General features: G+C 33.6%; 2 protein-coding genes and 1 long non-coding RNA gene across 4 annotated transcripts in view; 2 read left to right on the top strand and 1 right to left on the bottom strand.

Moving 5' to 3' along the window:
• The window catches only part of LOC126779050 (WD repeat-containing protein 7), a 129,406-nt gene that overhangs the window by 79,461 nt on the left and 36,331 nt on the right, over window positions 1-13,614 (bottom strand). The gene's annotated exons all lie outside the window — the stretch shown is intronic.
• LOC126779161 (uncharacterized) lies at window positions 3,995-5,556 on the top strand. Its single transcript, XR_007670272.1, has 2 exons — window positions 3,995-4,126; window positions 4,795-5,556. It is a non-coding gene; the product is annotated as an uncharacterized LOC126779161 (long non-coding RNA).
• LOC126779131 (uncharacterized) lies at window positions 7,198-11,199 on the top strand. The gene is made up of 2 exons (XM_050502982.1): window positions 7,198-7,354; window positions 10,476-11,199. Exons 1-2 carry the CDS (start codon window positions 7,330-7,332, stop codon window positions 11,183-11,185), a joined length of 735 nt encoding a protein of 244 aa, XP_050358939.1. The 5' UTR covers window positions 7,198-7,329; the 3' UTR covers window positions 11,186-11,199.

The raw sequence follows: 13,614 nt of genomic DNA, 5'->3' as shown, positions 1-13,614 counted from the left end.
TAAGCAGTATATACCCGTTAAAGAAAACGACTTAACTATCATATCACAAAACATTAGAAGTGTTTATAGTAATATATGCGATTTGAATGTTGCCTTAAATGTATTAAACTTTGCCCCTGACATAATTATACTAACCGAATGTAGAATTAATCCTAGTAAAACAATTCCAAACCTTTCTAATTATAACATGCACGCCATGACTCATCACCTCAATCAGAATGATGGGGTTATGGTATACTTAAATAAAAATATTGTTTGCACAAAAGCAAAAGAAATTAAATTATGTTTCATGTATTCAAATAAGTATTGGAACTACTGTTATTCTGGGCATATATCGTTCGCCATCAAACATAAACGCTGAACAGTTCATCAATTCATTAAATTCCCATCTGGAAACTTTAAAATCTTTTAAAAATATTATATTAACTGGGGACATTAATATAAATATTGTCGCTAAAGAAACAGAGCAAAGTCAGGAACGTAATAATAGATTAAACTATGTGAACATGTTATCGATGCACAGTTTGATGCCGGGTCACTCATTCCCAACAAGGGAAAACAATTGTCTTGATCACTTCATATTAAAATTAGACAAAAAAAAAAAATTCTGCCCAAATCGCAGTCCTGAACACTACCATCACAGACCATAATATGATATTTCTTTGTTTGGCTTCACTTACATCTAAACATAAAGCACATATGAACATAAAAACTATTGTAGATTTTGATGGGGCTCTTGTTAGTTTAGCGGAGAAAAATCTGTCAGAATTACTATTTTGTGATAACCCAATAACTGTAATTGAAAAGCTTATTCATAATATTGCTGAGTCCTTGAAAGATAACACCAAAACTATGCGTGTACCTAAAAATAAAAGAGTTATAAAGCCGTGGATAACTCCCGGTATATTGAAATGTATTCGAAACAGAAATAGAATGCAAAAAAGGCTAAGATCAGACCCATCTAACGAAATTTTAAAAATCTCATACAAAAGTTGGAAAAATCATCTAAAAACTCTAAAAAATTTTGGTATAACATTAAATCTATAACTAACTTAAACTGCTCAAAATCAGATAATACAGAATTACTAAACATAAGATCTCCCACTGAATCAATTAATTATATCAATGACTACTTTGCTAGCGTAGGTGAAAAACTGGCCACTGATATTGTCCAAACAAGTGGTTCATTTTTTTCCAATACTCATACAAGTCAGTTAAACTCCTTTGTACTTCTTGATACAGACTGTAAAGAAGTACATGATGTGCTTATGTCTCTTAAAACAGATAGTGCCCCTGGATGGGATAATATTCCAACTAAATTTTTAAAAATAGCTAAATTAGTAGTTGTTCCAATAATCTGTCATCTAACGAACCTTTGCTTTAGAAAAGGAATCTTTCCGTCCCTGCTTAAACGATCTATCATAACTCCCGTTCACAAGGGTGGTGACAGAGATGACGTTAGTAACTATCGTCCAATTTCCGTTTTGCCGTCAATATCAAAGTTAATAGAAAAAATTATAAATGTGAGATTATTAAACTATTTAAATAAATTTAAGCTTTTGTCAGACTATCAATATGGTTTTCGTCAGGGCAAATCCACGGAGGACGCTGTTGAAGCTCTAACCTCGCACATTGTTAAGAGTCTTGACAGTGGTCTTTGGCTGTATTCCTTGATTTAAAAAAAGCCTTTGATACGTCTCTGTCCCCATTCTTGTGAAAAAGTTAGAATATTTGGGAATCAGAGATACCTCGCTGGCTCTTTTTAGGGACTACTTGAGCGACCGAACTCAAGAAGTCAAAATTGGACAGTTTGTTAGTCGTGCCTCAAAATTAACTTATGGCGTACCGCAAGGTAGTGTCTTAGGACCTACCTTGTTTCTAATTTACATTAATGATCTCTGTAATTTAAAAATAAACAATGCTAAAATATTTTCCTATGCAGACGATACCGCAATTGTTTTTACAGATACTAGTTGGACTAAAGTTAAAAATACAACAGAAAGAGGTCTCTTCACTGTCTTCTGTTGGCTGAAGTCAAATTTACTGTCTCTAAACACAACCAAAACAAACTACATGCCTTTTTCCATCTATAATCGAACCCAGCCAGATAGTAACTATAATATTACAGTTCATGTTTCCAATAGCATTAAATGTGAGGATTGTAATAACTGCTCCATGATCAAACGAGTGAACTCTTTCAAGTACCTTGGTGTGTTAATAGATCAAAGACTGTCATGGGATGCACAGCTAGAAGCAATAGGATGTAGATTGCGTAAACTAATTTGGATATATAAGATGTTACGCCACAAAGCCTCTTGGGCCTTATTACATAAAATATATAAAGCTTTGGCGCAGTCAATATTGGAATACTGTATTCCTGTATGGGGAGGAGCTGCTAAATCTAAGTTCATTGAAGTTGAGAGAGCGCAAAGGCTTTTGCTAAAAGTTATCCACTTCAAGCCATATCGCTTCTCAACGGACACACTATATTCAATGAGCCAGATACTGACTGTCAGACAAATGTATATCCAACGTATCATTCTTAAAGCTCATAAATCATTACAGAACAGAAGAATAAAACATAAAATTGCTGAAACGTATGGTGCTAAGACTACTTTTGCTAGCAACCGATATATAACACGTTCTGCCTACGTTTATAATAAAATTAATAAAATTCTAAACATATATCCCGAACAATATTTTAACGTCAAACAGAAATTATTTGAATGGTTAAAAACAAAAACATACGATGACACCGAATTAATTCTGTTTCATAAAACATAATCTCATCTACTGTAATCTACACATACACCCACCTACACATACACACACACATACACACACACACACACACACACACACACACACACACACACACACACAAACACACAAGTAAAATTCATTTTGATATAATATTAGTTTACCTACTGATTGTGAGTTTTAGTATATAGTAAGATATTGTTTATTCTTTTTAAGAACATGGACAGAATTGTATGTTATGGAAGAGCGGGTCCTTCTGTCACGAGTATTATATTATACTCACTAGAGGGTCCCAACCTTTATTTGCTATGTACAACTTGATAAAGAATAAACTATTTTTCATTTTTAAAAAACGATATATTTCTCTATACTTATTATATTATTATTCTCTATATTTATATTCTTTAAGCATATAATGCGATCAGTTGATCGTGGGACAGATGCAGGGGAAGCGCCTCAGGGGCTGAATTCAAAAACAATGGTGTAAAAGCATTATAGAGGCAACAGGAGAAACTCTTCAACGATCTATTGTACTGGCGCAAAAGAGAAGCAAATGAAGACAAATCGTATGTGGTCACGATCTTCATTAGTGAGGGAACAATCTTGGAAGGATTGCGTGAACACTGAATTGGAACAAATTGCATCTTTAACTGCATCTGTCTGTATGTTCGGTAATACTTTACTATTTTTACTTTACTTACTTACTTTTATATATATATATATATATATATATATATATATATATATATATATATATAGTTATATATACTTGCAATATTTAATCCAATAAAAGTCGCGTCGCTGTCGCGTCTAAATATTAATTGTTACTTTGTTACTTACAAGTTTCGTGGGTGCCAATTTCGTACGAAGAAGGAAGAGGCGAAAGAGTACTAAACTTATATGATTTCCAAAATAGAACATTCTCGTTAAATAGTCTAAATATTCTGATGCTGATTTTCTTTTCGTAATTCATTTTAACAGTACTAATAATATGCTGTCTCTTTCGTGTATTTGTTTAAATGAGATAGCAAAAAAAAATGCCCAAAAATTTGCAATAACTGAAACAAATCTTCCAGTCTTACGATAAACAATTAAAATCCTTTTAAATTTTATATAATAGATTTTATCGATAGCATTAAAGAACATAATTATTATATCCATTCATAATTGATACATAATATTTTTATTCACGTAATTACACGAACACGTTAAATTGTGCATTACATTTATTGGATAAATGTACTGATAAACAATATCAAAACTATAAATGACTGCATCTTAAATATTTCACCATAAAAAAACTGTTGAAGACAGGAGACTGATAAAACACATCATGTCATCATGCTTCGTACACAGTTAATTATTGGTAAGATTTTTTTTTTTATATGTCCGGGATGGCAAATGACTTTACTCCACCTGATGGTAAGTGGTAGTAGAGTCCAAACGCGACGACGGCCAGTACATTATTAAAATTACAGATTTACTTAAAACGTCTCTGGAACACACCTTCTGATCAAACGACTGGACCCGTATTTGATGAATTTTTTGGTGTTTGGATTAGATTGCACCCAATTATTGGCGGTGCAATCAATTTCCTAAATACATATATTTATTTAAGGAAAAAGAAAACTATTTTTCCACACGTACCAAGTCCGAAAGAGCAGCTAGTTTTATTTATATTCGGTATAATGTAATCAATATGACTGTTAATATGCCATAGTTATGATCAGTGTAGCGTAGAGCTGGGAAAAGAGCTTTTTTATATTTTGAAATACCCTTCAAAATATAATTAATATTATTTTTATTTAATATTTATTTTATTTAATATTATATTAATAATTTAGCGCCAAAATAACCTACTCGATTAAATTCATTCACAATCCAAGATACTAACAGGCACCATCAATTTTTTTCTTTTATCTTTAATCCTGATTTAGTTTTATCGGGCTTTAGGCACGCCATTCCTAATACATCGTTACATTCTGAAAACAACCAAAGCTAGAAAAAATTAACATAAAAAAAATTCAATTGCAGTTTTAATAGCCGTATTGATTCAAAAATCATTACAAAGTAATATTCCACTGATATCATACGATATAGAACGAGATGGGGATCAACCTTACGAGAAGACACCGCAATTACCACATCAGAATATTATAATGGACAAAGATCTAATAGACGATGGTGATGGTTGGACGACTCTGGGATCTAACCACAATCCAGGACATGTCACGCTATCGCCGAGAACGGGAATAAAAACGTACGTCTCGAAAGACAGTTATCAACGACGGTCCATCCAAAACGTCATAGATCAAATACTATTGGAAAACGCTCGTAGAAAACAACAAACCCCTTATTGGGTAAAAAAAATCCGTACACGTCCGTATAAAAACAAAGCAGTTCTACTAAGTCATAAAAATAAAACAAAACAAAAGCTTTCGAACAGACCACACCGACCAACAAGGAGACCGAGAAAAAAGCCAAAAGAAGTATCGGAAGGCGATTTACAGGAGACCGTCTTGGCAAAATTAAAATGGCATTGGCCTCGTTTTTGGCCTTTCTGGCCAGATTTCGAATGGAAACAATAGGCCAATTAAATCCAAATATATAAAGTTACAAATAATTTATTAGAAATATGTATCATTAAATATCCTTCTCCTTGAGTATCTTGAGATATTTTTATTTGATATCCGATAAAAATAATACATTTGCCTTTGAATTATAATATATATTACGTTAATGTTAAGTATTAAAAAACTGATTTAGGCGATTAAATAAATAACCAAAACGATTAAATTATTATTTTATTTAATATCCTAACTTAAAATTTAAATAAACAATTGTTTTTTTAAATAATTATCTAGGGAAATTATTCATTTTCGATAAATGTTGAGTTCATTGCATTAAAGTAGCTAGTATGGAGCGCGTCGTAATCATGTTGCCTAAGTTTGAAAACGAAATTATAAGAAAAGATTTTAATAAAAAAATTTTCATCGGCACAGTATTCTGTAAGAACGAACGACGAAACTCACCGCAGGAAAAAGGTCTTGAATTGTCAGATTGTGATATGCGAAGTTGATCTTAATAACAACATTTCTAAAAATACACGGATCAAAATAGTATATCAACGTAATCATGTCATCACCAAGCTTAGTTAAGAAATTTAATCATTTATATATTAAATTTTCAAGCGTTATGCTTTCTTCTAAACGGTTACATAAAGACTTCGTTTCATCCATTTTGACAATAGAAACTTCATCACATCGAAAGAATAAATAGAGAGTATATATATTCAATCTATATAATGATTGAAATGAGATACCAAATATTTTATAAGGCATTATGAATGAGGCGAATTTCAGTTTACCTGATTCTGTTCAACTACCTCAAGCTCTTCCAATCCATATACGACGTTCTTCCTCTAAAACTCTCTATTCCTTTATTATGTTGACTATTTGTCGATGTTTGTATTTTGTCTATGCAAAGACAATCAAAATTTTATTGTTACGCGATTAAATATAATTGGTTAAAATAACCATTTCAAAAGTTAGGATTGTTACTTCGTTAAAATCTTTTAATGTATAAATATTTCGAATTTAATTTATTCTAATTTAATAAGATCTGTATTTGTACTATATTGATAAGCCGAGATGGCACAGTGGTAAGAACATGTGAATCTTAACCGATGATCGTGGGTTCAAACCGGGCAAGCACCACTGAATTTTCATGTGCTTAATTTGTGATTATAATTCATCTCGTGCTTTACGGTGAAGGAAAACATCGTGAGGAAACCTGCATGTGTCTAATTTCACTGAAATTCTGCCACATGTGTATTCCACCAACCCGCATTGGAGCAGCGTGGTGGAATAAGCTCCAAAACCTTCTCTTTAAAAAAAGAGGAGAGGAGGCCTTTAGAACAGCAGTGGGATACTCACAGGCTGTTACGGATATCTAATATTAAAAATTCTATGTTTGATATTATATATTTGATAAATTATTGTAATTTATTTTACATATAAATTTTATACATACAATTTTGATTTATTATGGCACCAATGTCTATGGGCGGTGTTGACCACTTACCATCATTTGGCCCCTTTGCCCGTCCGCCTATCTATTCTATTAAAAAAAAAACAAACACCAAAGTTAATACATAAAAAAGAATAATACAAAGTATGCAAAATTTTAATTTTGGTAAAAGCTATTGCTTCTATATTGATTGCTTCATAAGAAATAATAGATGAAGCAGGTTAGGAAATAAAAAATCACTATTTCTCAAGTGTCTTGCGCGAAATCGTATATAATGTGCATTAGCAATTATATGATAAAATGGTAAAAAATAATTATGATACATAATAGTTTCTCCTATTACAAATTAAAACATGCAATTTTCTCGAACTAATCAAACGAACAAATTACGAGAATAAACTACATTATGGGAGGTGTGTAGTATTAATTGATATTAAGACTATAAATAAAAATGATTTCTAAAATCATTTGCCATTAAATTACGTGACGAAAGATAAGTCACATATCAACATATAAAGAACATACAAACACCATGTCACCATGCTTCGAGCACTTTCGATTCTAGGTAAGGTTAATCTATATTGACGGGCCGGTTGGCGTGGTTGGTAGATACTTGCCCTTCACGCCGAAGGTCGTGGGTTCGATTCCCACCCAGGACAGACATTTGCGTGCATGAACATGTCTGTTTGTACTGCGTCTGGGTGTAATTATCTATATAAGCATGTATTTATGAAAGAAAAGTAGTATATGTAGTATATCAGTTGTCTGGTTTCCATAGTACAAGCTCTGCTTAGTTTGGGATCTGATAGCCGTGTGAAAATAATGTCCCAGGATATTTTATTATTATATATATATATGTCGCGTCCAGGGTGGCCGAGACAGACATGTGACCAAATATTCTTCTTATTGCAGTCTCAACAAAACAATCACTATTATTAAAAATGGAAACACGTATGACCGTTCTTAGCGTTGATGACAGTTTATCTTTTTTTGTTCTTTTTTCGAGCTTGATGGCAGTGCGATGCCGCCGGTACTTTTATTTCTAACATCGCCAATGTTTTTTTTATTTATTTTTATTTTTATAACATAGGTAGGCGGACGAGCATATAGGCCACCTGATGGTAAGTGGTTATCAACGCTCATTGACATTGGCATTGTAAGAAATGTTACCCATCGCTTACATCGCTAATGCGTCACCAGCCTTGGGACCTAAGATGTTGTCCCTTGTGCCTGTAATTACACTGGCTCACTAGCCCTTCAAACCGGAACACAACAATACTAAGTGGTGCTGTTTTGCGGTAGAATATCTGTTGAGTGAGTGGTACCTACCCAGACGAGCTTGTACAAAGCCCTACAGTCAGTAACTAGGTAATGTCTATGGGCAGTGGAGACTACTTACCATCAGATGGCCCATTATTGCCTACCTATATGTAATTAAAAAAAAATATAGGTGTACAAATAAGTTTCCGCCGTTTTTTTATCAAAAATTGGGCTTTTCACGTGAAATAACGGAACCTCATAGCTTATTCAAGATATTGTTTATTACTAGTCACTACTTTTTCCTATCTTATTGGCAGTATACGGATACAACATCGAAAGAACGTTTTGTCTTTCGAGGCTATCAACGAATCGATCGATTTTTTGGTATCTTCATATGGTGCGTAGTGCTCCTCAGATAAGCCATGCGCCATCGATCGGAACAAGTGGTACTCGGAAGGGGTAATGTCTAGTAATACGGCAGGTGGAGCAGAAATTCCCATTTAAGGGTTTCCAAATAGATATTCACCGGTTCTGTAACATGTGGCCGAGTGTTGTCATGTAGCGAAATCAACTTCTCGTGTTTTTGCTGATACAGCGGCCATTTTTTCTTCAGGGCTCGGGTCAATCGTGTCAATTGTGTTTGGCAAAGAACCTCAGTGATGATTTTGTTCGGTTTGAATAACTCATAATACACGACACCAAGGTGGCCCCACCAAATATATAACAAAAGTTTTTTCTTTGAATATTCGGCTTGGCTGTCGACTTTAAAGCGTTTCCACATGATCCCCAGGATTTCCCTATCTTTATGCTATCATAGTGGATCCATTTTTCATCATCAGTGTCTATACCATGCAAAAAACCCTTGTGTTTACGTCTTTCAAGCAGGATTACTCACTTGAAGAATTGGCGTTTATGGCTTCAGTTCATATTCAGCTTCAGTTCATATGGAACCCAATTCCCTTGCTTTTGGATTATACCAAAGGATTTGATTTGAAACCATGTGAAATTACTTTTTGAGTCACTCCTAATGTGACTTCAAGTTCTTCTTGCGATTTTCTTCCAATAATACCTCCAGTTCCTTATCCTTATCCTTATCTTCGTACAATTACGGCCTTCCGCTGCCTTCTTTGTCTTCGACCTCAAACTCAACGTCCTTAAACTTTTGGAAGCACTCACAACAACTTATTTCACTTAAAGCAGACTTACTATTTACTTCTACAAGGAAAAGATGTGCTTCTGCTTCAAATTTCTTCAAACTAAAGAAGTAAATCAAAAATTCTCGCAAATTACGCTTATTTGGCTTAAAACTAGACATTTCCACGCGAAAAAAAGTATATAATGCTGATACAAATTTTCTAAAACTACGAAATTACCAACACGGTAATGATGGCTGAATGTCCAATCTTACTATAAGACGATTTACATTTGAACATTTCAACCAAAATTTACGGGTAGAACCATCTTTTGTCAAACGGCGGGAACTTATTTGTACACCTACTAGTTTTACAAGAACATATTCCATAATAATTCTGCTATATAATGCAATACAAATAGTTATTTATTGATTTAATTTACTACTTATATTCACTTTACTTGCAAAGTTTCGATAAGAACTTCTTGGAAATTCATAACGCAATACTTAAATATTATCATAGATTATGCAAGATATGATATGCCTAATGATATAGTGACAATTCTATGTCAAAGTTTTTTTTATTCGTCTTTATATACTATGTGTCCTATGGTTGAAATAAGCTAGTTTAATTTCGTCACGGTAGCATGCAAAAGCCATCCCGTGGCGCTCCACGTTAAGACGGAAACCGCTGGTACCGCGTGTACCGCTGGTTTTTTAATAATAATAATAATATAATAATATCCTGGGACATTTTTCTCATTTTAATGGGTATTCCGATGGTCAAAGGCGCCGAGTGCGCCCCGAAACACCGGCGAGCCACACGTACCCCCCCACTGTTCCGGTAGGGAAAAAAAAGAGGCTAGTTTAATTTTTATTAATTTGTTCATTACACGCACAACATTTATTACGATATAGGAATAATACTCGCTTGCTATTATTTTTTTTTAATTTCAACCATAATTAGCTGGCATTATAAGTACAAATAGCAACAAATAATGATCTTATAAAAAGACTTTCTATCAAAAAGGGAAATAAACAGACTCTATACATATATATAATAATGCCACCTTCTGTAATACTTCGGTTTAAGTTTTTTACGACTATGACAAAATTATATACTTAGATAAATTCAAAAGAAATAAAAGCCTTTTTTTTTCGAGTAAAAAAAAATTTTTTTTCGGGTAAATAAAAAATTTTTTTTCGTATACTAAGCTCGTCATATCCAAAATCATTACTAAATTCTGAAAACTACCTAACCTCAAATATATATGTACAAAACATTCACTTACAGTTTTATTTGCCGCGTGGATAGAAGATTCATTACAAAATACTATATCATTGAAAGCATACGATACAATACGAGATGGGAATCAAACATACAGGACACCACAAGTAGTCGATCAGAAAATATTACTGAACAAAGATATTGTGGACGACGGCAATAGATGGACGATTATGGAAACTAAGTACAGCCCAGGTGTCAACGAGCCAACACGAAGAACGTACATAAAAAAAATTCTTTCCGAAGATATTTATCAACCATGGTCTGTTCAAAACATGACCCGAAAGCTGTCGAATAATGCCCGTAGAAGACAATTAAATAGTGACAAAAATATAAAATTACTCTTCCTTCCATTATGGGCACCACGATATTCATATGATAGTGAAATAGTTTTACTAGGATATAAAAAGAAAAGGAAGAAAAAAGGAAAAAATCCACCGAAACCATCGAAACCACCGAAACCAACGAAACCACCGAAACCAACGAAACCACCGAAACCACCGAAACCAACGAAACCAACGAAACCAACGACACCAGACTCTGAAACAACGAGTAAAGAGGGTTCCAAATACCAGGTAAACGTGACTATTGGTTTTAATAGCAATACTGAGGATACCGAATCTGGATCAAGGGAGACTATCCCCTTAGCAAAATATCGACCTCCTGTACCTAACTATAGATCACCCTTCTATAACCCACATATACATTATCAGAAATAAAGCATATAAATATATTATTTTATTTATTTAGGATTACCAATATGATATACTATATAATAACAAAACATAAAAAAAATTTAAAACAAAGTTCTTATGAGCTAAAAATACACCTTAAATAGTTCAACATGAGAGTCTTCAATTTTGCAAGCTTATTTGAAAATATTTCAATATCTGACTGATTGTGTAATTACTTATATACTATATACTTATAATATCATATCTATGAATGGGGGGGATAGGCCTAAGTTAGACTTAGATATGTGAGTGTGGAGAGGGGAGCGCAGGTGTTAGGTTTGAAATAAGAAGACATTCGAATAAAAAAGACATATCATTGTTTAACTAATATTCACTAAAGAGCGTTTATACACAAGGCTGCTTTTTTACAAGGGTATGCGTCTCGAAAATATATACCTATATATCATATATTTCATCAGACAGAGACAAAGGAAATCGTTCTATAGAAATGTCGAAAGTAATATGCGCCTAATAATATCTTATACGGATATTTGCTATCGTATTATAGACCTTATTGTTATTATTTTAGAGATCATAAAAGCTTGTTAATGCGTATGGAAGCTTGTTTACTTGAATCTGGACTACCTTGGTGAGGGCGTAGGCTTATTATTTTAAAACACACGGGTGTAATATTACATTTATCGTGTACATTTACATACTAATACTTGGTTATAGGGCTTTGTGGAAGCTTGTCCAATACTATTTTATTTACAGGGTGGTGGTAACCGTTTACCACTCAGTAGCCCATTTACCAGTCCGCCTACCTATTTAAAATAAAATAAGAATATAACTAAAAACTCTTTAGAACGTTAAACTTCTGACAAAATATATTCACAAAAACTGTTTTAATATGTTAATAATTTTGTATTTATCTTCGACGTTATCATAACCCGTATGTTTTCAAATCAATTGAACAAATTACCAACGAATGTAGATCGCCTTGGACACTAAATATACAAAACTAATAATTAAGAACTCCTTGTGTATTTGTCTGTGTGTACACTTCAAGGCGCAAATACACTACATGAATAGTAATTAAATCGAAATGAAGTAAAAAGTGACGCGTCATTTCCTTGATTTTATAAATAGAATTGGGTAGCTATGTTCTCGGAAAAGAAAAATTTGTACAATAATATTAACTAGTAATCGCCCTGTGGATTTTCATCTAATAATAGGTATACTTGGTAGGGCTTTGTCTAAACCCAAATATGTATATAGGAGTTAAAAAAAAATGTTTCGTTAATTAAATAGATATTTTTCTTTGTTTGCTTGTTACACTTTCAGCTCTTGAAAATTTGCAAACACATTGTCAGGGTAGAGAATAGTTTTGTGATATGATGAGACATAACGCACCATATCACAAAGCTCTCCTTTACACGCGGGTGAAGACGCGTGGAGAAATCAATTATAATATAAAGCGACGAAGTATCCCCGCCACGCACACATCATACAGGGAGTATGAACTGGAGAACGGCGGAGGAGAAGGTATGACGTCATAAGGAAGCGTCATTCTTTTTGCCGTCACACCAAGATTTCACATTTAATGGCATACAGAGTAGATTTTATAATATTAATATGATGATGAAGATGATGTCCTCCTGACAAATTTCGGCTACTCTCAAGAGGCTAGTCAACTATGCGGTACAAATAGTGCATATGTGTGTGTGCAATACAGGTGTGATCTGTTTTCGCACTCTCATAATTTTGACGGGTCGGTTGGCGTGGTTGGTAGATACTTGCCTTTCACGCCGAAGGTTGTGGGTTCGATTCCCACCCAGGGCAGACATTTGTGTGCATGAACATGTCTGTTTGTCCTGAGTCTGGGTGTAATAATCTATATAAGTATGTATTTACAAAAGAAAAGTAGTATATGTAGTATATCGGTTGTCTAGTTTCGTTCGTTCGTGTTTTAGTTTGGAATCTGATGGCCGTGTGTGAATAATGTCCCAGGATATTATAATATATAATTCGATGGTAAACCTAATATTGTTGAAATTATAAATAAATATCAAAGCATCTTTACGAATATCATATAACATACTAGATGCAACGATTAAAGTAAAGTAATATAACTCTTTTATATTAAATTATAGGTAGACGGACAAGCTTATAGGCCACCTGATAGTAATGGTCATCAACGCCCATAGACATTGGCATTGCAAGAAATGTCAATGCGCCACCGACCTTGGGAACTAAGATGTTATGTTCTTATGCCGGTAATGACACTAGCTCATTTACCATTTAATATCTGATGAGTGGGTGCTACCTACCCAGACGAGCTTCCACAAAGCCATACCATTAGTCTCTTTAAGGAGTGAGCCAAAATAAAAAACCCACAACCCCAAAACCTATACACATGACCATGATTTCAGTTATTTCATGATGTAAGTATAAATATAATGGTAAGGCAGATT

Source organism: Nymphalis io, chromosome 28 (assembly GCF_905147045.1).
Source record: "Nymphalis io chromosome 28, ilAglIoxx1.1, whole genome shotgun sequence".
Classification (NCBI taxonomy): Eukaryota; Metazoa; Arthropoda; class Insecta; order Lepidoptera; family Nymphalidae; genus Nymphalis; species Nymphalis io.
This window is presented reverse-complemented; position numbering and strand designations above follow the sequence as displayed.

What these genes read in the sequence shown, in the direction of transcription:
- LOC126779131 (XM_050502982.1), top strand. Translation starts at nt 7,330, where the DNA reads ATGCTTCGAGCACTTTCGATTCTAG. An exon ending in TCGAGCACTTTCGATTCTAG is followed by an intron (nt 7,355 to 10,475) that starts GTAAGGTTAATC and finishes ATTCACTTACAG; the next exon opens with TTTTATTTGCCGCGTGGATA.